General features: G+C 45.5%; 1 protein-coding gene across 10 annotated transcripts in view; it reads right to left on the minus strand.

Moving 5' to 3' along the window:
* The window catches only part of AFAP1L2 (actin filament associated protein 1 like 2), a 55,543-nt gene that overhangs the window by 20,551 nt on the left and 8,163 nt on the right, over positions 1-26,829 (minus strand). For 7 of the 10 annotated variants that reach the window (XM_090145527.1, XM_090145526.1, XM_090145533.1 and 4 more), the window contains exons 2-3: positions 1,897-2,031; positions 1,301-1,378 (exon numbers count right to left, since the gene is read on the minus strand). In XM_090145527.1, coding sequence (XP_090001653.1) covers positions 1,301-1,378; positions 1,897-2,031 — 213 coding nt within the window. The remainder of the gene's footprint in view (positions 1-1,300; positions 1,379-1,896; positions 2,032-26,829) is intronic. The other 3 variants (XM_031597443.2, XM_090145531.1, XM_031597442.2) reach the window with 1 other exon arrangement.

The following is a 26,829-nucleotide window of genomic DNA, read 5'->3' on the forward strand; positions in this document are numbered from 1 at the left end:
TATCTCAATGACTTCAGCATTTCCAAATAACCCAGAAGTTTTACTTGGAATAGGGAGGTTGCTGAAAACAGAGAAAGAGAGAAGCGCCAGATCCCACAGGGAGGGACCGAGTGGGTCGGCTCACAGCCTGGATGGGGAGAAGTCTGAAATAGAAGAAGCAACTCTAAAAATAAGTTGTCTGAAATACATCCCTGAGTTTCAGCATGGTCAGTCAGTGCAAGCCGTGCTTTATCCACCCAAATGACAACTTAGATAAAGAGGTGCATCTGTTGTGACTCAGCCACTGAGAGCTACTGGGTGGCTATGCAGTCCTGTTACAGAGCATTACAGCATGACCCAGAGGAGCCTGCCTGTAGCTCATGCTGGGGCTGCCTGCGTAATACGGGGGGACATCCTATCCTCAGGGGTATTTGGAGTTAACCTAAATTCAGCTGCAGGTAGTTTAAAAATGAACCAACCAACCAACCAAAAAAGCCAACACAAAATGACAAAACTGAACCAAACAACTCTGAAAACACAGGAACAGTGCAACCCTGACTAGTGTAGGATCAGCACATCAACAGCTGGCTGCAGTAATGCATCCCTTTGTTGTTTTGGACTGGAAACTTTGGGGTTGGATCTGCTTCCGACTGTGTGTGCATTAAGGAGATGCATATCAGCAGTAACTTGCTCTATGCAGTTATCAAATACAGCATTTGTGATGAACTTCAAAGAGCATAAGTACTTTTAAAGAATTATATTCTTTGCCACATTATAAATTCAAAATTTGGGAAATCTAAATTGGAAATGAAGCCTACAAAGGTTTGATTTCTTGGCTTGTACACTGCAGATCTCTCAGCCCCCAGGGGACACTGTTGCTCTTCTCACACAGATGGTGCAGGCTGTGTCTGGGGGTCACCTTGCAGGGCTGTGACAGCTCAGACCCTAGTGCAAAACTACACCAACGGGACAGGCTTTTAGGGTCTCGAAAGGTGAAGTGACTTCTTCCACGGCCAAAGGAAACATGACAGCTTCCTTAAATATTTCAGGCACTGGAGCTGCAAGCCTTAGAAGGCAACATTTTTTATCCCAAAATAATGCTCTCCAAAGTGCTACTTCCAGGAATAACCGCCTTGTGTTGGCAAGGACCACAATGTCCAAAGGAATGCAATGAAAATGGCAGCCCTTCCACACTGTCAGCTGCTTCAGTTCCCAGAGCCTCCAGAGAGGCCTCCACTAGTCTCAAAAACCAAGGCTCTGGCCCCACATGCACCTCCATCATCTTGAGGAACAAGGCAAGCATTGATTTCCAATTCCTTACCTTTATCTTGCTTCTCCTGGTCACCCTGCTGTCTGTTGACAGTCACTTTGTTCATGTAAATATATTCTTCATCGCCTCCTGCATTCAAACAAAGGCAAAAGTGAAGCCTTCATATACACTGTGTGGAAAAAACTTAGCACTGGGAAAGCAAAGACAGATGTAAGAAGTGTCTGTGCTAAGTGCACACTGGGGAGAGCATGTTGGTTGAGACAACGTACAGAAAAAATCCCAAGCAATAATAAAAAACAGAAAAATTAAATGCTGTGCAGTCAGGAAATTCCATAAGTTAAAATTTCTACTTAAGCACTAAGTTAGCCAAACAGCACATCCTGTGTATCTTACAAAGTGGATTAAATAAACTTAAGGTTTAATAAGGAAAACAGAAAGGATCAGGAATCTTGGGAATCCTCTGCTTGTAAAGCTGGATGCATAACTATAGTAATTTTACATAAATAATTAGAGGTCACTGCAAAAATAATCGCCATTTCATTTTCTCCTTTTAAATTTCACGTCCCTCATCCCTGCCAACCTTCAATAAAATGCTGCATGGAGACCCCATAGCCATTCCCACAAGAGCCCACTGCCCCACACCCTGCCTGTACCGCTGGACTTGGTGTACACCCGCAGCAGGTCAGAGAGGAAGCTCTTCTTCACGAGAGCAGTGCTGCTCAGGTTCTCCTTGTCCAGTATCCTCAGAAAGTCTTCAAGTTCTGTGAGCAGCTGCTCGAGAGCTATGAAAGCAACAGAGACAATGGTTGGCAAAGCAGCTCGGTGGCATTTCAATAGATGACATACATTGATTTGGTATTTTCCATTTTTCTGCATTTTTTTTTTCTGCCCAGGTATAATTTACATTTATTTTTGAACCCTCCCTCTGGTAACAGAAAGAAATTCATTTAGCCTGTTCACAGACTGCTAAAATCCCAGGTAAACACCTTCTCTTCTTCCTATAATCCTTTCTCTCAAGGGAAGAAAAAATTAAAGGAATTTTGAGCATTAGGGCTGAGAGCACACAAAAGCAGCCATCAAGATCTTGACACCTGAACCTTGTGTCCCTTCAAACACCTATCAGAAGCCACCTGGATTGTTATCTATCAATGACCCTGCTTTTCAGTTCCACTTTCCAAGCTCAGTCCTTATTTCTCTGCAATGACTTGATAGCATCCACACACCATGTTTTCCTTCTGAGGAGGTGCTGCTCAGTTCTGCCACTGACCAACGGGGCTGACAAGGCTCACGCTGAACAGCAGGCGTTTAATCACTTGCTTTTGTTTGCTCTGAAATTTTTCATGGGCTAATTAGCAGCTGTGTCAGGACCACATTCCACAAAGGAAATAACAGGGTGTTATGTGAGAGAGGAAGCACAGCACAGGAACAAAAGTAATTGGGAAAAGCAGGCAAAATCCAACTGGACAGAAGCTCCCTCCAGTACCTCCCTGATGCTAAGGACTCTGGGGAAGAAGAAGGGCAGCAGAGTGAGGTTACCACTGCCAGGCTGGGACTCCTTAGCACACCGCCAAAGAAGAAGTGGCTGTGACATCTGCGTGACTTAACTGGGGCAATATGCCTTTGCCTTGACTTACAGCATTTCCATACTACTCTATGTGAGTCACAGTACACAACCATGAGCCATAGAAGAGCTCATGTTTCAGCTCTACGGGGCAAAGCATCTGAAGCGTACTGGGTTTAAGTAAACTTAATGATCCTTAGAGTTCCCATCCAACTTGGGAAATTCTAAGATTCTGTGATCAAGTGCTACCACCTCAGTGTCACGTGGAACACTGGTGCAGGAGAGCCATCACCTTCTCACTTGCCCATCTTTAGCTGCTGACCACTCCTCAGGTGACAGCTTGTTAGAAGATGGAAAAAAGTAAGTTACTGTAAGCTGTAAAGTTTTCTGTTGCTAGCTATTAATTCAAAATCATACTGCTGCTCTCACACTGTATTAATCTTCACTAGGTTGACTCTTAAACGGTCTAATGAGTCCAGATCAATCAGCAGTGGCTCCAGAGGAAATTTCTAACTGCTATCTCCTCACCCTTCATTTTTATCCTCTACACCCAATTCATTCTTTCTGGTCTGATTTAGGACCATTAGGGAGTTGAAAATGCCCGCATCATGCTGCATTAACTTGAATGTTTTTGTTAGCTGCTGTTTTGCCTGGCTAGAACCCACCGTTACCTAGAGAAAGTTAGAATCATTTCAAGAAACAATAGCATTTTTCATAAGTTACAAGGAAACAGGTAGTATTTGGGGACAATATTAGATAAGACTGATAAGCATTGCTAAACAATGAACTGAGAGCACTTTGCATCAAGTGTGCTCAGTGCCTGCTTCTCCCCAGCTTCAGAAAGCTCCACTGGGGCAAATCCCACTTATCCGCTGCAGCTGTGCCCTTCTGAAAATCCAAACTGAGGTCAATTTCTGCTGAAGTCAGGCCTAAACGTATGTTCCTATCAGTTTATCCCAGAGGACAGGACTTCTGTGCGTTAGTGATGGTACCAGAAGTGACACAGCGCAAGAAATAACTAATCTTAATTTGAAGGTTCAGAAGTGGTCAGTTGCTCCAGCAGCCCATATGGCAGTTGTGATCCTGCCTTTGCAGGGAGGAGAGGATAATTCTCTCCTCCACCCCCACAGCAGCAGAAAATGACTTTATTCTTCCCTTAGGCTTCCACAGCTAGCTTACACACACAGGCCAGGCTCTTGTGAATGACACTACAGTAGGTTACATTTTCCAGCCCACCAAAGCTGCATTCAGGCTTGCAGCGATTCAAAGCAGCTCATTTGGGATGTGATCTTGGGGCCACAGAGGTCAGTGGAAAGACTTTGTCAGACTTCATGGGATTCAGACTCAAGAGATTAATTTTGGTCCTCTTCAGCAAGAAGCAGCATATAAGCATCTGCTTCTATGCAAGTATCACTTTCATCTCAGCTGGACGTTCCCTGTCCTAACCTGATACCTGCAAAAATAAGCCACCATCAAAATGAAAGTGACCATTCATTCTCTCATATCAGATGAGAACAATCTAAAACTCATCAGAGCGATGAATGTAGGAAGGAAGAAGGCTGAGTGCAAGGCCAGATCCGCTCTGCAAGCAACAATCACAGCAGGTCCCAGCAAGTCAGTAGAATTAAAAACAGTTATAAGCCCACATATGTCAAACCACCTCAGGACTCAGAGTGCTGGAAACTACTGCGTGATGTCAGCTAAAGACCTCTCGTGCTGTGGTGATGATGTGCTGAACATATTCACGGCAAAACCACACTGGTGGTTATCCAAAGCAGCCTGAAACAAATGGCTCTCCCTCCTGGCAGCATGTGTGGCAATTACTCCCATAGTTATGCTTGCTCTCCAGGGCAGCAGCTACAGATGCAAGGAATGCATTTGCAAAATCAAAAGCTGCGAGTAGCAGAATGAGAAATCAGAAGTAGACAGAAAGCAGTCACAAGGCAGTGCAGCTCTCAAAGATGCTTTTGTGAAACGTCCTCCCACAGCTATAAGGCTCTTCTCTCATACCTTTGCAAAGCCCCAAATCCAACGTTGCTCAAGTAGTCTTTCTACCCATCTACTTCTATTAGAGGGACTACTTCAAATAAATACCTTCACAGCACTTGCAAAAATTCTGCTTACTTATGAAGAACAGATTACCTCTGAGGTTAAGGCTGGGGAAAGCAAGACCAGAAGAATTGAAAGATTTAGCCAAGGTCACTGTGGAAACCTCTACTGAAGCCAACTCTCCCAAGCCCCAGGATAGAATACTCCCATCTCCTCACCAAGTATTGCCACAAAAATAGGTTACATTAGATAGCACAACACAGCTCCTATCATGCTCTTCTTCAGGGACACAAGTCTCAGTCATGGATACAACTATAAGGATTTCCCAGTTAGCAATGAAGAAAAGTGTGGGAGCATAATTGTCAATGCACAGAACTTGACTCATCGAAGTCATCTGTCAATGAAAAGACAGAACTTTAAAATACACAGAAATCTTACTTTTTACTGGCGCAGGAAGGACTTACGGGGTACAGAATACAACCAGAACTACCAGCTCCTCTTGCCTGCACTTAAATGGAGGAAGAGGGCCATTTTCCCTCCTTTTCAGCCCAAGACAATGAAACCATTTTTGCAGAGACTCCTGGGCAGCCCTCTGACCACAGCAGATCTCTCTGTACGAAGGTTGCAACTTTGGTGGCAGCAATAAGCAAAGAACTGCTTGAAACACAACTGATCTGTTTCAATGTCAATTCAGTGACAGAAGGAAGCACTGAAAAGGGCTTCTTTTGGCTCCAGTCTATGGCCTTTCTTTGCAGACAGAAAGTCCCTTGCACTGCAGCAGTGTCTGTCCTAGTTCATGTAAAGCTAGAGCCAAAAATGCAGCAGCTTGCAAAGCCCCCATTGAGGAAGCACATTCCTTGCAGTAGAGCTGCCAATTTTGCCTGACACCAAGGTCACTGAAAGGTAAATGACCATTAAACTAGATTATAAAAAGCCATTCCCTTCCAATAATCACTGATCTTTGTCATTTTGCTACAATAACAACCTATGTCTACATCTAATTACTTCATAGCTTGACCTTATGAGGAAATGGAAAGACAGGCTCAGAATGAACTTCCACTGAAGTGTTTTAGTAACCACTGGACAAGATTATATTAGGCCATTTAATCTAAATTTGATTATTTATTTTATCAAGGTAGAGAGGCCCCAGCCACTGGGTAAAGGATTCTAATAAGATACATGCTAAAAGATAAACTCTCCTCTACAGAGACAGGAGGTGGAAGATAAGGAGTACCATTACTACCAGGAAACTGGGGCAACCCTGCCTGCAGCTGGGGAGTTGGAACTGGATGATCTTGATGCTCCTTTCCATCTCAAGCCATTCTATACAGGTGACAGTGATTTGGCAAAGGACATGGTCTCTGGCCCATCCCTAAAACAACCTGGCTTCCCTGTGTCCCAGCTTGCAGCTCTCACCCCCAAATCACTCTTCTCTGGAGGAGAGGAGAACCATGTGGTTCCAGTAGGTCTCACCAGTGCTCAATAGGCTGATGAGCGCAGGATGGCAGGCAAGAAGTTTGCTAACTTGGTTTTCATTGCCACAAACCAGGTTCCATTGCCCAGGCTGGCATCTGCACTAACTGGCCAGCCTTTCTGCTTTAGCTTTTCATGGGAACAACAACAAAAAAAAAAAGAATAAAATACTCAATCCAGTGTCAGCCGGATGAAACTCCTTCATTTTTTCACAAAAGAGTACTTCATAAATATTTGTAGAAAAAAGAAATCTCCCCACAGCAAAATGTGAAGTGCTGTGTTTATCAAAGGAAAGGAAAACAAATAATACCAAAAAGAATGAACAGCAGGCCTCCAGTAAACACTGAACTTTCTCATTGAAGAATCATTGCTAGATTAGAAAAAAAAAAAAAAAAGGTAAAAGTCACAAAAATAAGGCAAACTGAAGTCCCTCTAAACATGGAAATTAGAGAACTAGCATATTTTCCCTATTAAGCCTGCTGTGTCAGCCAATTATGACCACTGTCACAAAGCTGTCTGATTTCCAGACATAATAAGTGCTAACAAGGAAGAAAGAAAAAAAAATCCAGACTGCTTCTATTGCTGCACCTAAAATCCAGCACTGCCTGGCTTCACACTCCAGCCGGGAGCATTGGGGTTGTCTTTGTTGCAAAGGATGAATCATGGAAGGAGAGAGGCAAACAATGTGTCTGGTGGGCTGTAGGCTGTGAACTGCACAGATGAACCCCACCAGCTCTGCGTGGGCTGCTCTGGAAGTTGGAACAAGCCTCGCATTGAGAAGAGGCAGCTCTAACCTAGGAACTCTGAACTTTAACAAAACGGCAGCAGAAAATGCACACAAAGCGTTTCAGTTTGCTGAGCAAACAACAGGCTTCTCTTCACTCCACTGGAAGACAGGGAATGGCATCCAAGAAAAATTAAGAAAAAAAAGAAGGAAGAGAGAAGGGAAGCAAGACATGAACACTGTCACGAGGAGCTCTAAGCAATCTTGTATTGTAGTGCCATGTTGCTTTTCTATGTGCAATACAGGGGAGCTGAGTGAAAATTCAGGGTGATACTGCAATATCTTCCTTTGCAAAACATCCCAGTCTTTCCATAGCAGACCAACTGGTGAGTCACTGGAGCTCACACTGGCAAACAAATTGGTTGGCTGACAGCTGAAAGGAGCCAGTGTCACCTCCCTTTGTAACATGTCCCGTTAGCAGAGCGCCCATCGACCTCAAGAAGCCTCTGAAGTGTCACTAGGCCATAGACTGCACGTCTGTGCTCCAGTGCATCAGTAACATCAGCACAGGGTCCTAGCAAACCGTGCTGGGATGTGGGGCTGTTTGGGCTGTTGATATGAGAAGCGATGCATCCCCAGCACACTGGGGACCAGGTCACGTATCGCCTGCCTAAGAAGTAGCTCTCAATGGAGCAGGATTGAGCTAAGGAACAAGAGGGAAACAACTAAGGAAACAGCAGCACAAGGCCAAGAGGGCAAGTTGGGATCAAACCGAATCAGGACAGACATCAGCTAGAAAAATATAGAGCGAGTCAGGCAGGGCAGGATGTTAAAGAAGGTCCTCTTCCTAAGGTAAATATCCCCGAGAGCAGGCTGGAGCAGGCTCCCTTCCCAGCAGGGAAGAAAACAATCCCAACAATTTTTTCAAAGCAGAAATCTTGCTTGCTGCCAAGCCCCAGGGCTGGATCCTCCAGTGGTGTGACAGAGACAGAACTTCCTCTAAAGCTGCCACCGCTGATTCCCTTCTCTCCCCACAGCCCTTCCTGCTGTGTTTGCTCCCTACTCCTTCATTTTTCTGCTAAGATTTAGGGTTTTTTTTTCCCCTTCTTGTTAAGTTTTGTTCTGTCTCACTCTCACTCCTTAGACTCTGCACAGCCATTTCATTCTAGGGTTGGTGACCATCTGACCTGTAACTTAGAGGACTTCCGTTGTTTGCTATCTAACGTAATGTATCACTATATCCAGGAAGGGGCTACTGAGAGGTGTTTGATCAAATAGAACAGCTGTTCTCAAGAAAAAGAAAAAAAACCACCAAAAACTCAACTATGCAATTCGATTTGCCATAGCTCAAATACAACATGAGCATCTTGTGGGCCACTCAGCTCAGCCACGTTCTTCTCTTCCTTGATGCAGTGTGTGTTCCATGGAGGTGGCAAAACACATACCACAGGGCCTTGCTGGGGGAAAACTGCTCTCTACCACAGCCAGCAGCTGATTTCCAAAAATGTTCATCTTCCTCCTGCAGGAGTAGCCCCAGGGCAGGGCTACTTTAGCTCATGCAAGGAAAAGAAGATGGTCTTGGAAGGTCTCTGGGTTAGAAAAGATGGATCGTTGTCAAAGTGCTGCAGAAGGCCTTGCATCATTCCTGTCCATCACTCTGCATGGCTATATCCACAGGAAAGCACCACTTCATCCCTGCCCTACAGAGCAGCAGAACGACAGGCATACTGACATCAAGAGCCCATGGCCAAGGGATTCCTCTTTCCCATAGGAAAAGGAAGCCTGGGATGCCACATTCACAAAGCAGTGACTGGGAAAACGTGAGGCCCTAAAGAGATTAGCTATCACAGTGATGGTGAACGACAGTCCTGGAACAACAGCCCGTGGTTTGTACCACATCAATGCAAGTACAGGAGGTTAACTGCCAAAAATACTTGAAGAGAGATTTTTTTCTTCTCTCTCACAGGCAAAACGCAAATTAAAGGAAGCCGACAGATATACAGAGGGATTTTTTGAGTGTTTTTTTTTTTGGGGGGGGGAGGGGATAGAGGACATGCACACACACATGCACACCCCCTCACATCAAAGCATTTTCCCACCATTCTTTGTTGATTTAATGGCATCATTCCTCCAACAAGCAAGAGAAACATAACAGAAGGGGAAGAAAAAGCAAAGGATTTGAGAAAGCAAAACCAAGAGCTCTGGGATCAGAGAAAGACAAAGAGCCCCGGTGTCCTCTGTCTTCTTAACATTTCCTCTACAGCAGAGCCCTTCGAGCTGTGCTGTGGCATCACAGCCAGGGCTGAGCCCATTTCTAGAGGTGTAGAGTAGAACAACTGCACAAGACTACTGCACTAGTGCAGGGGAATAACAGCATGCTGACGTCTATCCGGGGAGGCTTGAGACTTTCTCTGGAATGCCATGATACAGTCATCAGCAGATAAGCTCACTCCAAAATAGTATTAATAAAAATAACAAAAAAAAAAAAAAAAAAAAAAGGTAACAACATATAATAGTAATAAATAATGTGCAGACATCACCTAGGATTGAAATTTACCAACTCTTCTGAACCAACTCCTACTAAACTTCAGTTTAGGGTTAACAAGTGTGGAAATGGAAGGCTTAGAACTGATGAAGTACTGCTTCCTCCTGCCCTGATCCACCAGCACTCAGTAGCATTTCCAGCAGGGCCCCAGCACACAGATGGGGCTGAGGCAGCACAGCTCCAGGACAAAGAATGGCCTTTCCTTTTTTTCCCAAGAAAACTGGAAAAGTTCTCCCTTTCTGTCCTATGAGGCATGAGAAATGAAAGCTCTCAAACCAGCAAAACAACCATTTACTGGATAAAAAAGATCCTACTTCATCTTGCACTTTGTTTACATGAATGAGAGACAGTTATGCTGAGTTAAATCTCAAACCCATTACATAAATACTCTGAAGTTATCACTAATCCTATTGCAGATTTAAGAGTTAGATCATTATTTTCATTTCCCATTTCAGCAGAAAATCTGTGACAAGAAGCTGCTGATGAACAAGCTCAAGCCTTTCCAGCAAATTCAGCTTCCTCAGAACTTCTCCATGTTCCCATCTGATTCTTAAATCTCACCCTTAACAGACTTTTGAGGGACCCTCGTAGCTTGGCTGATTTAACCAGCCTGCAATCTCTTTTCCCATGGAAGCTTCAGGATGGATATTAGGAACAAAGGGTGATTGGGCACTGGCACAGGCTGCCCAGACAGCTGGTGGTGTCACCATCTCTGGGGGTGATGAAGGATCATGGAAGGATGCAGAACTGAGGGACATGATTTAGTGGCAATACTAGTGGTAGGTGGACAGTTGGATGTGATGATCTTAGGGGCCTTTTCCAACTTCAGTGATTCTATGATTCGACAGTGAACAGCTGTGTCATTCTCAGTAACCCTCTGTTCTCACCTAGGTTATTTGGGGGTGCTGCTGGGATCATGTGGGCACCAACGCAGCAGAACAAACAGGCAGCAGCACTGTGGCCAGCATGCAGCAGCACTGCCCTTGCTTCAAGCTATGTTTTCCATCCAAAAGGTGAACATAACATAATTAAACATCGGTGCTAATAAATTAATACTTTTTAATGAAAGTAAAAACTTGGAGAAAGTCTCTAGTAAGCTCCTGTGAGGCATAGCCTGGCTCGTGTACTGCTTTGCCTCCAGCACTGGAACCAATTTAGTCAAGGACAAGATTAGCATCTTGCAGGCAGGAACTGCTCTCGAGAGTTTTCTAATGCTCACAAACAAAGAGAAACACAACCTCAGTGGCTAGCTGGTGAGAGCTGCAATCAAAGCAGCAGCACTCCAGATTTGTGGAGAAAGCATCAAAATCCAATGGCCATTCAACTTGTGATGGTCCAGAGAAAGGGAGGCACAGCAGGAGGAGAGCAGCCCCACAGTGCACACTCCAGATCCTACCCTCATCACATTGCTTTGCCCATCCATTCCAGAAGCTTGATACTGCTTACAGAGGGATTTTCTCCTTTACCATCCGCTGTTCCCATCTCCCAAAGGCTGTCCTTTCTCACGCAGGCTGCCACTGCAAACTTCCATTCAACCTTTTGCCTTCCCTTCCATCAATTCTGCACTTAAGCTCCAGCCCCAAAGGCAAAGTTGAGGCAGCCAGGGAACACAAAGCCACAGAGCCTTTAAATCTTCTTGGTTAGTGAAAACATAAGGATTGTTTCTATTGTGGTTTAGTGCAATTTCATTTGTTTTATTGTTATCTGCTTGCCCAGCCTTACTAAGCAACAGACAGGCAGGTGAAGGAAGGAAAAGACAAATGATTAAGAAAACATTCCCCATTTTTACGGCTAGGCATGAGTTGTTGCAGAATTAACTGAAAACAATAATATGATTTTTTTGAGATAAAGTAAGCAATTCTGATTTCACTCATTTGTTTCAGCAGTAATAGAAAGAATGGCAGGAGTGGGGGGTGAGAGGTTGGAGCCACTGAAATAGGGTGGTTGCCTTCTCATCATTGCTTCCAAGCAGGTAGGCAAGATTATAGCCCTCCCCAGGCTGAAGGGGTTGGAAAGGAGAAAAAGCCAAGAGGAGCTCCATCCCAGCCTCCCCAGGGACAGCTGCTGGGCAGGTCACACACCCCATGAAATGCAGGCCAAAAGCATTGTTCAAACGTGAGCTGCCACACTCTTATGAGATGCTTATTCTACCCCACAGCATTTAAGAAATGTGCAGCCTAAGTTTCCTCTCCATTTTGAATGCTATCTGCCCGAAATCTCCAGGTGGAACATACTTCTACAAATCTCCCCACACTGGGGACCAAGGAGGTACAGGTGCTATTGCCAGAGATGTAGCAGAGAAACAGAATCTACAGGAAATTCTCCCCAACAACACAATACATTGTAGTTCCCCTAAGCATGCTTACCCATCCTCATGCAGAGTGCTTTGGAGGTAATACTTCAGCATGCTTTACTCACATCTTCTGTATGACCATCTCACGGTACTGCCTCAAGAGGGGCATTTAAGGATGAACACTGTGTGCTGGTACAACAGCAAAAGGTAAGTGAAGTCCTGGATGCAGGACAAGACGCCTTGGTGAGGACCAGTGTCTCTGCTCCTAGCAAGGATGCAGTGCTCAGACACTGCCTTCATCAAGGCACTTTTCTCTTAGCCCACCTCACCGTGCCCATGCTTTTGCTACCTGCCTTGGCCATCTCACTCCGATTTCCCTGACCTACTTTAGGCGGCTGCAGGGACCACACTCACACAAAGCAATGCTACCTTTCTTGCATGAGTCAGCAGCAAGCAACAGGAGAGCTGTTATTCGTAATTGAAAAGGAATTAAGTGATTTTGAAGACGGGGAGCCTTCTGGACTGGTAAGCTGACTGACAGCAGGAGCACTTCAGAAAAGGCTGCGTTATGAAAAGCAGACTTCAAAAGGAGAAGTGACAAGGGCCAGAGTGTTTGTAGTGCCGGAGGAAGTCATTAGAATTTAAAAGGGACACAGATTGTGCAAGTACACTAGGCTAAGAAAGCTGAACTGCTGCCAAAAGAGTTTCTTTTCACTTTCCCATTGCTTCCTAGCCTGTTAGAAGTGCAGTTCCATGCACGTCTGTGTCTCAAAACGTTTTTCAAGAAAACCCTTCAAACTGCTGAAAATATGAGAAAGGTGCCACCATCACAAGCTAGATGCCTCCCATCTCCAGTTTTCCTTTTAGCTTATTAACAGCTGTCTTGTTTTCATCATTTCCAAACAAGAGAGGGCTTCTGCACGTCCCTCAGCGATAAGGCATTTCTTGGAGGACTGGAGCAGTTTATCTCCCCTCCTCACTGTTCAGAGGGTGGTGTTTCTGTGAAGCAAAGGCTTCAAAGACATCCAGGGGCTGTAAGTACTGATGTTTGAAAGTGAGCAACCTGCCAGGGCAGGACTGCTGCTCCACCAGGAGAGCTGATGCTGGTCATAGAAGAAAGCGAGTGCAAAACACACTGGTTTCCATTCACCTAGGCTCATTCCCACATCTCTGTTGCTTTCAGATATGCGCTGTGCCACAAGTGGTTTTGTGCTGAGGATTCCAAGAAATATGAGGCTACAACAGTGACTACAACAGCAAAAACTCAACTGAAATCTATCATGCCTGTTCTGTTTTTCTCAGCAAACTCAACATTGAGTTGAGTTTGTTCAAATGACGAACCTCCTTCCATCATCTTAATGCCTCTGGAAGAGCAAGAGCCAAAGCTAGCGGTCTGCAAAGTGACCCAAAAGATTTGCAGTTCTGAAACGAGGACAAAACTGGTGTTACAGCAGGGCCATTCCTTTCTATCAGCCATTCCCCACCTGAAGCCTTTAATGCCCATCTCTTTTTCCCCTAACTACAGAGACTCCCGTGCTGGACGGCTCATACCCAGACAGTTACAGAGAGGATTAAGGCGACTCAGGGGTCCAAGAGCTCAGGGCTGCAGATGAGATGTGAATCAGCCCATAGGAAGGAGCTCCAGCAGTATGCGCAGTCAGCCTCACAGCACTGCCCTGCTCCCAGCTGAGCGGGTCACTGTGGTTAAGTCCCTGGGGTTGCTTATCTGTCAAGTGCATTAAAAAAATTTACTGGAAGTTTGGCAAGATTAAACAGCCTTCCAGTAACACTCTGAGGAAACTCAGAGGATGTCATAATGCGAAGTATCTACTGAAAATTGTCTCGGCATTCAAATGCTCCTTGAGGATTTAGTTCAAGTGTTGAATCCCATCAGCTTCAGACTTGTGGACCTAACCATAATTTCAAAGAAATGGAAATTTCCACCCTATGTCATTTACCTCTGCTTCTTACAGGGTCCCCCTTTCAAAAGACCAACAACTTTGATGGAAACAACAATCTTTATGCAAACACAGCCACCCCTGAAACAGGACTCATCCCAAGGCTTTTGCCAAGGAGGCCACATTCCAGGACATGTGGGACACTGGCAGAAGGCATCATGCTATGGAAGAACAGACACCACTTCAAAAGTTGCTCCGGGAGGTATCAACCTGACTCTACCACAAGCAGCCACCTGAGCATTGGAGTCATGAATCAAGGCAAGTGAACATGTCACCAAGCTCACCCCTACTACCCTTGGTACCAGGCTGCAAACGTGTGCTCTTTGGCCATGCCAGTACAATGGGCCAAGCTGATTTAACTGAACCTTTGGCCTTGCATTGAAAAAGTTGGAAGGCTGTGGTGCACAACATATCTTTCAACACTTGCTGAGTGTGACAAAGACTGTAAGAAACATGACATTTGCTGTGGACAGTTTCCCAAGGCAGTGTCGAGAGCATTGCTCTGACAGAACGCGGCTGCTGGCACATCACAGAGCAAGAATGCAGTTTCAGATCAACACCTCAAAGGTGTTCAGAGAAATCTGATCACTTCATTTCCCAGCAACAGGATGCAGTCTGGATGGATGTCATCTCATCCCACTTCTCTGACTGGGTCACCTGTAATATTTCCTCCTTTGTCAAGTGTTACAGTGCACACTGTAGCTAATGCAATGGCAACATCAGGTACCTGATCCAAATCAAACCCAAACAATCTCTCAGCCAGTGGGAAAGAGATCCAGCATTAAAGGCTGTGAAACCACAGTAACTCACAGGTTTTTAAATACATGATCACCAACATCTGGGACTGAAGGAATTTAAAGTAGATTTGGTTCCCTATAAAATAGGCATTCTTTTGAGCCACACTGAAGCCTACCAACATAGTTTTGTTTAAAGCACAGACAAGAAGGACACCTTCTTGGATTCTAATTCTATGCAGAAACAAACAAGAAGTGCGGAAATCTCCCAATTCACATCATAGAGATTGAGTTGTCCAGCTCTGGGAATTCCAAAATACCACAGGAAAGAAAAAAAATCAAGATGAAACTGAAACAAAAGTAAGCTACATTTCATTGAAATGGGAAACCACAAACCACTGTACATTCAATGAGAAGTCCAAACATGGGGATTTTCTGCATTTATAAGAAAAGAAAGAATCCTCCAACTTTAAACAGCCAATAACTCCACTGGGCTGCTGGTGCTCCCCACTGGGATAGGAGAGACCCAGGACCAAGACTGAGCTCCAGCCGGTCAGCACTGCAGGTAAGTCCTCTGCACTCCAAACATGAATTCTTCTGGAGCAGCTGTCTTATATTTTATTCCATTTAAGTTGTCCCCTTACATATGTACTACTGTTCCTCGGGGTAGGAGCTTGTCAGAGGGAGTGATCTGAGAGGCTAGGCCTGTGGGCATGGGTTTCCCATGCAGTGCCATTGCCATGAATGCTGTTTATGACAAGAAATTCCAGCTATAACCTGAGGAGCTTTCACACAAAAATAACTTCTGTGTATCCTCGTTGAGGAAAAATAATTTAAAAACAACAACAACACAGCAACTCCTGACAGATCAGAAATGATAAGAAAAAAAAAAAAAACAAAGAAAAAAGCTCCATCAGAAAAGCCTTCTATGCTATCAGCATAGGAACAGCCCAAGCTTAAAGCAGCTAAAACTCATCAGTAAATCTGGTCCTCTGTGTTCTCTTTATGTCCTAACTTATTTGTTTTCCTTCCCTTCTCCCATTGCCCCAGCAAGCACTCAAAATGAGACTCGGCACTTTCTGTTAAGAGCTTGTCCTGTGCTGCCATTTGGTCAGGAAACATTTGCTGAGCCCTCAGTCAGCATCCCGAGAGGCCTCTGACCTATGTGGTGGGCTCCAACCTCCCTCCACGCAGCCCAACGTGGTACCACATGCTCCCAGTTTAACTGGTGAAAGTCAGCTTGCAGGAGAGAGCCACGAGACAGAAAACTGGCACTGAAAAGCAAACAGCTCCAAAAACAAGAGTCATTAAGCAACCCTGAGCTTCTGTTTGAAAATATTTAGATGGGATGTCTTGCTGATTCGACGCATCTGGTTTCCAGAAAGACTTGGGTCAAAGTTATGGTGAACAATCCTTTTCACAATGCCCATGCAAAATGTGTAATGAAAGCTTGAGACATGCTGCTGAACCTCCCAGCGACAGGGGCTCTTCAGCCTGCTCCAGTTGTTGAGGAGCTGCAGCCCAAGTGGCTGTCCCATTGGGCCTCCACATGTGGATGTAACCTGCAGCAAAGCCCGTACCACCTACAACAACAGATGGATGATCTACAGGTTCTGTGAAATTCATGTATTTCCCTTAATCCACGACTAAGAAACCCATCTTCTCAGCACAGACCTTTACAGAACGCCACATTGTTGTGACTGGCCTGTTTGTGGTCCTGATTTACCATAGGGGTGTTGAGCCCATGGTTACCTCCATCCCTCGACAGCACACACAGCTCATTCTGCATCAAGACTGACAGATCTGAGCCTGTACCCAGGCTGGGAGGATGTCTCAATGGGAAAGCAGACAGGGGCAGGCAGGAGCCTGCCAGTGCTTTCCCAACTGCGGGAGGTTCCAAATCTCACAAAACATCCCAACTAGCTAGCAGAAAAGAGAGGAGCTCCTCAGATGTACGCTGTCCTCAATCCTAAGACATCTTTCCTTCTAGGAGATGTAGGAAACAGGCCTGGTATTTTCAATAGCACAGGAATACTTGTTTCTTTCCCTGGCTACATTATATCAAGCCAGAGAGCACCAATCAGGCAAAAAGACAAAAAAAAAAAAAAAAAAAAAAAAAAAAAGGCAGCTAATAGCCCTCCCTGCACACTTCCACTCATTCCACTCAGACAGGTACTTCTCCACGAAGGATCGATGAGCCATGATACATTTTGTCTCCTGCTTACCTAATAAAAAATAGATCCGAAACCACAGCGGGCTTCCATGTCCTCATTACTACCCAAGCAGTATCAACAAAGGCGAGAAGGCAAATGCAGAGCGCACACAGGGGACCTGGAAACACCCAGATGCTCCCAAAATAGCTGCTGCCCGGAATGTCACAGCTGGAGCACCCCTGGGAGCTCACTACCCACACAGCAGAGGTCAGGAGGTGCATTCCTCCTCTAAAAATACTATGAGAAAGAATGGCGGAGCAGCAGGCCCAGCTTAGCCCCTTACAGTAGCCACCCAGGCCTCCTTCACCTACACACTATCATTTGAAGTAGAAGAGCCTTTGGGTAAAACAGCTGCTTCTCATGGTGTCCCCTGAAAGCTGCTTGGTCTGGTGATGGCTCTGCACAGAAGGGAGATATGCAGCAGCACTCGTCTGAGAGCATTAAAAATAAAAGACCTGCAACCGGCACAAAAAAACAACAGCTCTTAGCTCATCACCATAGGAACAGTTTTAGTGATGTGGCAGCCAGACAGCCGGGTCCTGGAGGCTAGTGTCCTCCTGGTAACCTTGGGAAAATCATTGGCTCTTAATTACGAATCTGAGGAAGATTGGATATTAGTGTTTGCACTGCCACGTTACGTCTTGGCTCTGTCTGAGGCTTCCCTTGGCTCCCAAGGTGCTGGAAGACAAACATGTATTTTCTTTTCATTTCAAGATAGCTGAAAGCCACAGCCTGAGCAACAGCGAGAACTGTATGCAATTAGGAGTACATGAATAAAACAGTTCTGAACAAACAAACAGAAATCCCCTGACTTCAAACCCCCGATCCAAACCCTGAGGATGCAGTAGCAGTGGGGTGGCTAGGCCCAGCAGCCCACTCCAGCAGCAGCTCAGGGTGCAATGTTTGGGTATGTGATTTTGGGTCTCAGCTCCCCTTGATCAGGCGGCCTGTAGTGGAACCTGACCACCAGGCTAACAGCACTGACAGAGCTGTATGTCTCACAGGTCACACTTGTGGCATGTGAAGGAGCCCTTTCCTTTATTCACTTCCCATTTCCTGCCTATTTGTTTCAGCAGCGAACTCCCTTTTCTCATAGTGTGGGTGGGATCTGCAGAAAGGAACGGAGCAATCCCTCTCTGCATGGCTCCCTCTCCACAGTGGGACCACAGCCCCTTCCCTTGCCCCTTCCAGGAAGGAGGAAGCTTGAAGACACAGCCAATCTGCAGAAAAGCAGCTTTTCATGGAAAGCGTGGAAAGATGTAACACTGACTGCAAGCAAGGCTGAACATGGAACTCCCACCAAAAATCAATACAACAACACAGGGAGAATTGTCTCCCATGGGTAAATGGCATCCCCAGGCAGCATTGCTCATCAAGAGAAGATCAGCTGCCAGAGTCCTGGAGAAAAGGGAAACACAGGGGAATAACTTAAACCTCCCTGCTTTGGTTTTGTTTTTCCAAGAGGAAAGGGGCTGGGAGGGAGTGCGGGGAGGCTGCAAAACAATCTGAAAACAAAACAAAAAACAAACCAACAACCTTGAGTTCTGAGTTGATTCCAGCAGTTCAGAAACCTCCCGCAGTACTGAGGGTTACAGCCCCAGCACTGCTCACAGTACGCTAGTGCAGGGCAGGGCAGCCCCAGCACTCCCTGTGCAAGCCCAGCAGAGCTACCTGGCTGCAGATAGCATAAGGGGAAGCACGAGCAGCCCTCTTATCTCAGCTGCTGCTGTGAGCAGGACGAATGAATCTTCAAAGACCTTCCCCATCCGAGCCTTTTTTCATGCTTCCATCCCTCCCTTCAGATCACATACCAGGTTTTTCAAGCAAAATGCACTCAAACCTAGCCAAGCAGTTTGATGCCTTGTCTGTGGTTTTCTTGAACTGACTCCTGATCAGTTCAAGGCTCAAAGCCAGAGGTATCTGCAACCCAGCCTGAGGGCAGGTGAGGAGGAGGGAGCCCACCGTCTCTGGCCAAGACTCCCGGTGCGTTGGTCTCTCCTCCCAGCTCTGCCTGTGTGTTTTGTCAATACACACACAGCGCCAGATGACTCAGCCTGCTGCTTCCCCTCAGGACTCAGAGCCGAGATACAGGCAGTGGTGCAGAGAAGGTGGAGGGAGCGGCTTTGCACCATGTGAAAACAATGTCATTTGTTTTGCTGGACAGACTCCTGTACTCTGACAGGATGCACAGCAAAGCTGGAGCCGCACGGCACCTGCTGTGAGCAGCTGTAAGGCCAAGCACCTTGCAAGGTACGTCCTTCCCAAAGCCACACAGACACACAAGGCCCTGCCCAAACAAATCCTCCAGCAGCTTTCCGCCAACACAGCTGTGGGTGTCAAAGGCACTGACTCAATATGCTGTAATTTAAAACCAAACTCATCTCTTCAGCTGAAAAAGAAGAAAGAAAAAAAAGGCTTGGTTATCCTCACAACTTATTCCCTCTCCTCCTGAAAAACCAGAGATTATTGGGCTTTTGGCAAAGAACTGCTTTCTGAAGGGATGGAAACCTTGACAGTGGTCACACTTAAGGAGTAACAGATGTACATTTCCACTAGAAATCCCTTCTGCCCAGCTGAACTCCAGGACATGTAGGAGACCCAGCGAGCCAGATCCTCTGATGAGGAACATCCCAGTGACACTTCCGAAGCTCTGAAAACAGAAGGCAGCCAAGGAGCATCATTGTGATGAGCACCGTGCCTGGCTGGGCTGGAGACAGCAACGTGGCTCTGCCCACATCAACCACTGCTGGTCTTGGGTGGGAGCACACCTTTTGCTCCTAGCAAAAGAACAGGGAAAAATGGCTCATGAGTGCACGGGAAGCAACCAACCTGCCAAGGGAGACTTCATGCTCAACCAAAATAAAGAGTTAGGCAAACCAGAGTGTCTCCCATCCAGCCAAGCAGAGCAGCTGATGAAACCACCCTTCTGCATGACATGCCTAGTGGTGCTTCAAGGAAATGGTATGGCATAAATCCACTAGAACAGAAAAGCTCTTGTCCTAGACATGACAGTAAGCTCCCAACACTTGAGATTTTGCTCTGTGCTGCCAACCAAGGGGTTTCATTGGTCATACAGGTGAGGTAGGCAGGCACCTCAGGACACCACCTACTCCAGGTCATTCAGAGCAACGTGGTCCAGTTTTCAACAGTGCTCACAATTATAAACCCCATTAAAATGGAGTTCTGCATTCCAGATAGTGCCCACTGCCTCTTGTTCTTTCACTAGATACCACTGAGAAAAGTCTGTTTGTCTTCTTTACTCCCCCCATCAGGTATTTATACAAAGTGATAAGGGCCCTCCAAACCTCCCCTTCTCCAAGCTGAACATTGCCAGCTCTCTCAGCCTCTCCTCCTGTGTCAGATGCTCCAGTCCCTTCATCATCTTCATGGCACTTTGCTGAACCAGCTTCCATATACACACAACTTTGTTGTAATGGAAAGCCCAGCACTAGATAGACTCAGTATTACCAGTGACTTACCGGGACTGAATAAAGGGGAATAACCACCTTCCACAATCAGTTGCTGTTTCAAACACTCCTCTTAGTGTTTTGTTACCTGAGAAACTGCTGAGGATGTACTCTGCCCCATCAGCCAGGTCACTAATGAACAGTACCACCCCCAGTATCGAGCCCTGTGGCATAACATTAGCAACTGGCCTCCAGCTGGACTTCCTGCCACCAAGCAGGGATGGGATACAGTGGCCAAGGTCTTAGTAAAGTCAAGATCAACAAAGCCCTCTTCTCCCCTCAGCCACCAAGCCAGTCACCAGCATTCTACACGCATCAGGAGTGTGAGATAATACAGTGTAGAACATAAAGCAAACATTTTTCCAAGCTGTCTACTCATCAACAACTAGACATAAGTAGGAAGGTATGCTTGCTATTTTTAAAGCTTATTTAGAGAGAGTAATACTGCATATCAGTGGGTTGTTTGTGTTGTGGACTTAAATATGGAGCTAAGACTTCTCATATATCACCAGATAGAATCTAGTACCCTCACCTGTATTTCCACATGCTACCATAAACTAAACTTACAGATGCAATAGCTTGATACTGTGTGGGCTCATTTTAATCAGCACTCACCTATATTCAATTTACGACTGAAACGCTGGCACTCTACCAAATTGCATCACACCCCTCCAGCAGCATCTGAAATCTGCCTCCCACCAGTGCATCACATATTTTCTCTTTTGGCTTTGCTTTTTATAGGGTTAGAAGGACGTCTTGTACAGAAATTTTGTATAGCGTATACAAAACAAAACATTAAAACCCATACAAATAGATGGAAGCTGCTTTGTAAAAATCTTGGGTCAGATCCAAAGAAGCCCTGGTCTTTTACAGCCTGAACTTCATCCCAACAGAACAATTCACTCCACACTGACAAAATCTTGATTTGAGCTTCACAATCAATGGACAGGTTTGCCACAAAGGGACTGGACTATTCCAAGTCTGCTAGCCCAGAGGGAGGAAGTCTATCTCAGGATCTATGCAGAAGCCATACACAGGCAGCTCCTGGCCAGATAGAATGCATACACACAACTCTCATGAAACAGCTAAGTACAGCTCAAACCTTCAACTGTTCCCTGCAGGCAAGGATCCTCCCCACACACCCTAAAGGCAGCTGCTTTGTGATAGGAATATCATGGATTTATTCCCAGTGCAGCATCTGGGTCATAACTGTCCCAAAGCTCATGCTTGTTAAGGCTCATGGGTACAGGTGGGGAATGGGACGGCACCTGTTTAAAACAGATGTACATGCTGAATGCCACTATATCCTGAAGTCTTCAGCTTCTGGAGGAGAAATGCTATTTCTGTCTAGCACTATTAATCTGAAGAATCCCAGTAATACTCCATGTGAAAGAGACTTCAGGAGTGGCTAGTCCAGCTGCGTGCTTAGAGCAGCATTCACTCTTAATTCACACTGCGTTCCTTAGGGCTTTGTCCAGTGATCAGATCTGATCCAGTGAAAACCTTGAAGGATGGAAACTGAACTACCTCTGTGCAACTTTGTCCACAGCTTGACTCTCTTCATTGTCAAAGGTTTTTCTCATATTAAGTCTGAGCCTTTCTTGTTCTGTTTGTCTGCTGTCTCTTGCTCTCCCACCATGAAACATCTTCCCAATAACCTTCCAAGAATATTGGCAGCCCTACCTTCAAATCTATTGGCTGCTCCAAAAGACTGGTGTAATCTGCAGATTTGTTGAAATGTATACTTCTCTTCTGCCAGGTCACTGATAGACATAAGTCCCAGGGCAGAACACCTTGGGAAACTCCTCTAGTAACTAACTGGTCTTCAGGCAGAACACAAACCACAACCCTTTTCTCCTTGAACTCCGAGATCCAGTCAATTACTAACTGACCTACAGCCCACCCAGACACTTGTACAAGAGCATTTGTGCTGGATAAAGCTGTCTCTGTGGCTAAGCATCACCACTGCATTCTAATCCAGAAAACATACTGCATTTGCTCCAGAAAAGTCTTTTTGACCTGAGTATTCAATCTACCTCTCCTTGTTTATTTCAGTCAACACAGTCAGAATTTCATCCTCAAATTGAAATAACACAAATTGAGCATACAAGTATTCAAAAACCAAATATAAGAACTGGAGGGTTTCAGTCAAATACCATATCCCACACACAGCCTTGATCAGTGTGAGGCCCTTGGAGGGCTTGGACAGCTCCAGCCAGCAGGCAGAGCTTAAAAGGTGCTGTGGGAACAGGAACAGAAAATTCACCAAAATGAGTTTATTTGTGGGCAGTCAGAGCGATTCCATTTTGATTTATTTCTACTTTGAAAGAGACATTCAACAGCTTCTCAGCATTAATATATTTTCATGCTCAAGTCCAGAAAGGGCTTAGAGCTACTTATGCCCAGTTACTGTACATTTCCACAACAGCGTGAGCCTTGGCAGGCTACTCAACCAGCTGGCGAGCCTCAAATCCGCCAGAATGTCAGGAATCAAATATTTTTCCTCCCAAAATTCTGAGCAGCTGTTTCTCAGGAAAGACACTGGCCATCTTTCAACAGATCTGCTGGACAGGAAGTAGATGCAATCAATTTAACTTTGCTTGCAAAGCCAAGGGTGTCTTCACCTCTCTAGCACCATTTTAAGAGTGATTATTTCATAGCACAGAAAATGTTTCTTAAGCTAAAGAGACTAAGTAAGATATGCAGAAGAAACATCTAAGGAATTGAAGATAAGGCTGTATGCTCTCTGTCATACCTTCCTCCATATCTTTTCCTATCTCCTACCCCTGAGTTCACTTTGAGAAACATAAAGGTTATTTCAATGACCAAGAAGCTTTCCATTTGAGGAACACACAAAGTTAACGAGACCCCCGTGCTTCTCTTTCCTCTTCCTTTTCCCTGCCATTGGCTACAGTTTCAGTCCTCCCCTGCACTAGCAATGGTATCCATCACACCCTCTACTGAGCCATATCAACTTTCATTCAGTACTTTCATATGCAGCAACAACAAAGTGGTTTCTAGTGAAACTGGCTCAGAAGGTGGGCTGCCTATCAGAGCAGGCATAAAGCAAACAGCAGAAGTGCCTGGTCAGGGTGAGGGCTCCCTTTCCCCGTGGGTGTGAGGTGCTGAGCAGCTCAAGCTCCCTCCCATGATGACACCCTTAAGAGACCTCCCACTCACTTCTCCCACTCCCTTCATGCTCTCATTGAATTGAAAACAGGCAAAGGTCAGGTTATCCCATCCCTTTTTCTCCTATTGGTCTCTTTCCACCTCTGGCATCTCTACTAATTCGAAACCACCCACACATTCACTTCACATGATAGCTCCAGCCACTAACATTTAACAGCTGACTTTTTTCCCTAACTTGTTGATTCAGACATGTTTTCTTATACAGTAACCACTCCAGGATTTCAAATCTATTTTATATACCCCATTGCTTCCCACCAGAAGAGCCCTTTTCTGCTGCTCTGTATTCCCTACCACAGGATCTGTCTCACAAGATGACAGCCATGCTATAAGGCAGCAGGTCTTTGGACAGCTTTGTAACATGATAATCTTGAAGTGCTTTCCCAACCAAAATGATTCTATGATCACTGTAACACTGCAGGAGTCTCCATGCTCTGGGCACAGAGGCACCTGGTACTGCTCCTTTCAGTCCTCAAGTGGGGATTCAGGAAGGAAATTCCTACCTAGGTGGGGACTTTCCAAGGCTGTTGGGCCACCACAACCATACCTGAAGGGTTGATCAGGAACTCTGTTGTGCAAAAAGCTCAATTAGGAAAAAAAAAAAAAGTTTTGCCTGAAACAACCAGTATAAGGTAGATGTTATAGCAGGGTTTTATCGCCTGCCATCTTCTACAGAGCTTTTAGATCCAGACAACAAATCAGTTTCAAGTTAGAAGAAACTCTACTTCTGCTGGATTTTTTACCTTCTAGGTAAAAAATAAAACACAGTTAATGGAAATGTGGCGTGCATGGAGCTTTCACTCCTATTAGCAGGTCTGTCTGAGAGGACACAATTTTCCATGCATGCATTAAGCCAGTCCAATACTGACATCAGCTCATTTCCATTGATCCTGATTACATAATAGTGACTTAATTCTCCACAGAATTGAATTTTCCATATGTTTGGATCCTTTACTGTTGTTACATGATTTCCTTGTTCCCTTCTGCATTTATTATTTATTATCCCTTTGTCCTATCACTTAAACATTACAGTCTTCACTGCAAGCAGAAATTTCTACAGGCTTATTTTGATTTTCTGATACAGTGTTCATCCTACCAATTTTCTTCCAACTAGAAGACATGCCAGTGACAATACTGGCATAGTGTTGGGCACACCTACAGCTTTGAGGATTGTCACCAGTTCTGGACGGAAGTTACTTTTTGTTATGACCTACGTTAAGAGTAGTTAAGAACAATTATGGTACCCAGGTACCTTTACTACTATTTACAATTCACAAACATCAGGCTTACAAGATCCATAGGTTGTTCAAAGAAAGCTCAACAGATTGCAAAGGTTATCACAGTATAGCTGTGGATGAATATTTTTGTTATGTATTTCCACCCAAAAGACAGGACTGTTCCCATTAAGGGTTACCAGCCACAAGGTGACATTGCAGAAGCACAGCAGTTCGATTCTGAGTGCAAGTTGGCTGTGGCACCTGAGGGAGCTGGAGAGGTTCTTATTCAGCAACAGCATGCAGTGTGGGTCCCTGCATCCCCAGCACATCTCTTGGTACAGACACACTTCTTCCAGCTCTCACATCACAACAGTGGCTGTTCCTTCGCATCATGGAAAAAGGTGTTTTTGGTGTTTTTTGTTGTTGTTGTTTTTGGGTTGTTTTTTTTTTTTTTTTTTTTTTTTTTGCCATGCCAAGGAACAAAATTATCTTACTGCTCCATTATATACACCCAGGACTAATAATTCACACCACATCCCCAGGAATAATGAAACCTCCCAGATCACAAAGTAATCCCTAAGAGATCTGAGGGAAGTCACATCACTTGGAATATTTAACTTTTAAATGGGGAAAACACCACAAGATACACACTTTCTGGAACATGGGGTAAACGAGATGACTTTAGGGACTTTTTTCCCTGTTTAATTCCTTCTTCTCTATAGCTTGAGTCACCTTGTCAAACAACTATCTCATAACAAAGCTTGTTACTACCAGGGAAGGCTACAATGAAGGCTAAGGCAGTCCTTGCTGCCAGGTAACCATAGGGGACCTGAACACCCTGAGCATCCCAAAGGTGCACACTTGATGGAGCATCACTACCCAGTGGGCTGATACTCCTGCCAGCACATTGCTCCCATTGCTCTCTGGTCTGCCAGTGAGCAAAAATTGCCTGGGCAGAAGCTAGCTAGCAGCTGCCTGCCAGTAGGGTGGGAAGGAGAGCAAACGTCAAAGATGAAGCAGGCAAGGAGGTGGGATCGAAGGGTTGGGCCATCTTTCTCAGCAGGAATAACCTGCTGGATAGCAGGAAGTTTCACAAGGTTACTGTGTCAAAGAAGTCTCTATCACCTACTGCATACAGCCACTGAAACCAACAAATAAATGTTCTCTGAGGATCTCCCTCAGCTAGATACCCATGTGTTCTTAACCTGCAGAGGACAACAGCAGCACAAAACATACACTGAATGCAGAGCATAGCTGCAGAAATACTGAGCACCAGTGACACTTTTGCACTGGGACTTGCCAAAAGCTTGCTGCCTCACGCCAGATGTGTTTCACCACATCCCCCGGCTCCTGGCCACGCAGCACGCTGACCCAGCCGCCCAGCCTCATGCATGCCTGCACATCGCGGCCTGCATTGTGACCCAGCCCAGGTCCAGCTGTGTTTGCTTGGGCAGCTGCGGTGCCACAAAATACAGCTGCATGGATCTGGGCCGGACACCTGGCTCCAAATAAAAGCATCTCAGTAGCAGGAATTGGCCATCCCTGCTCCACACAACCGGAGCAGACCGAGTCAGGCCTCACTGCACCTGCCTTCTTCAGAGAGCGGTGGTGAAGGAGTTGCATCGAATCAGGGCGGCAAGGCAGCAAACGTGCATTACAGAGTCTGACTCAGGTCCAAGAGACCCAGATTTTAATCCTGGCCCCACCTCTGGCCTGAGCTGCAGTGCAGGAAGTCTCTCCCCTTCCTGGTTTGTCCACGTTGCTCACTGCTCCCATCGCTGTAGGAGTGATCTTCCCCCACCCCAACCCTCTCTGGCTGCAGGAAAGCTCTTGGCAACCAACATCACAAGTGTTTTGTTTTGTTTTTTTTTTTTCTTTTGTTTCAAAAAACTTCCATACTTCATTTCAGGCATTATGGTTTTCATTTTCACATAACATACACTGTGACTGACACGTCACAGCCCAGATCTTAGGGCTTTATTTCTGAATTCACTATAAAGAATTGCTCCCTGCTACTGACTGAGTCATCTCTTCTAGATCAAAGCTGCTCCTCCTCAAACTGAAACAGAACAGTTTGGCATTTGACTCTTTCATCTAGAAGCCTGCTCTGTGCTAGGCAGCAGCTCCCTTTACATATTAAAAAGGGAATATTTTACTTCC

The sequence above is a fragment of the Phasianus colchicus genome, chromosome 8, assembly GCF_987193195.1.
Source record: "Phasianus colchicus chromosome 8, bPhaCol1.hap1.1, whole genome shotgun sequence".
Taxonomy (NCBI): Eukaryota; Metazoa; Chordata; class Aves; order Galliformes; family Phasianidae; genus Phasianus; species Phasianus colchicus.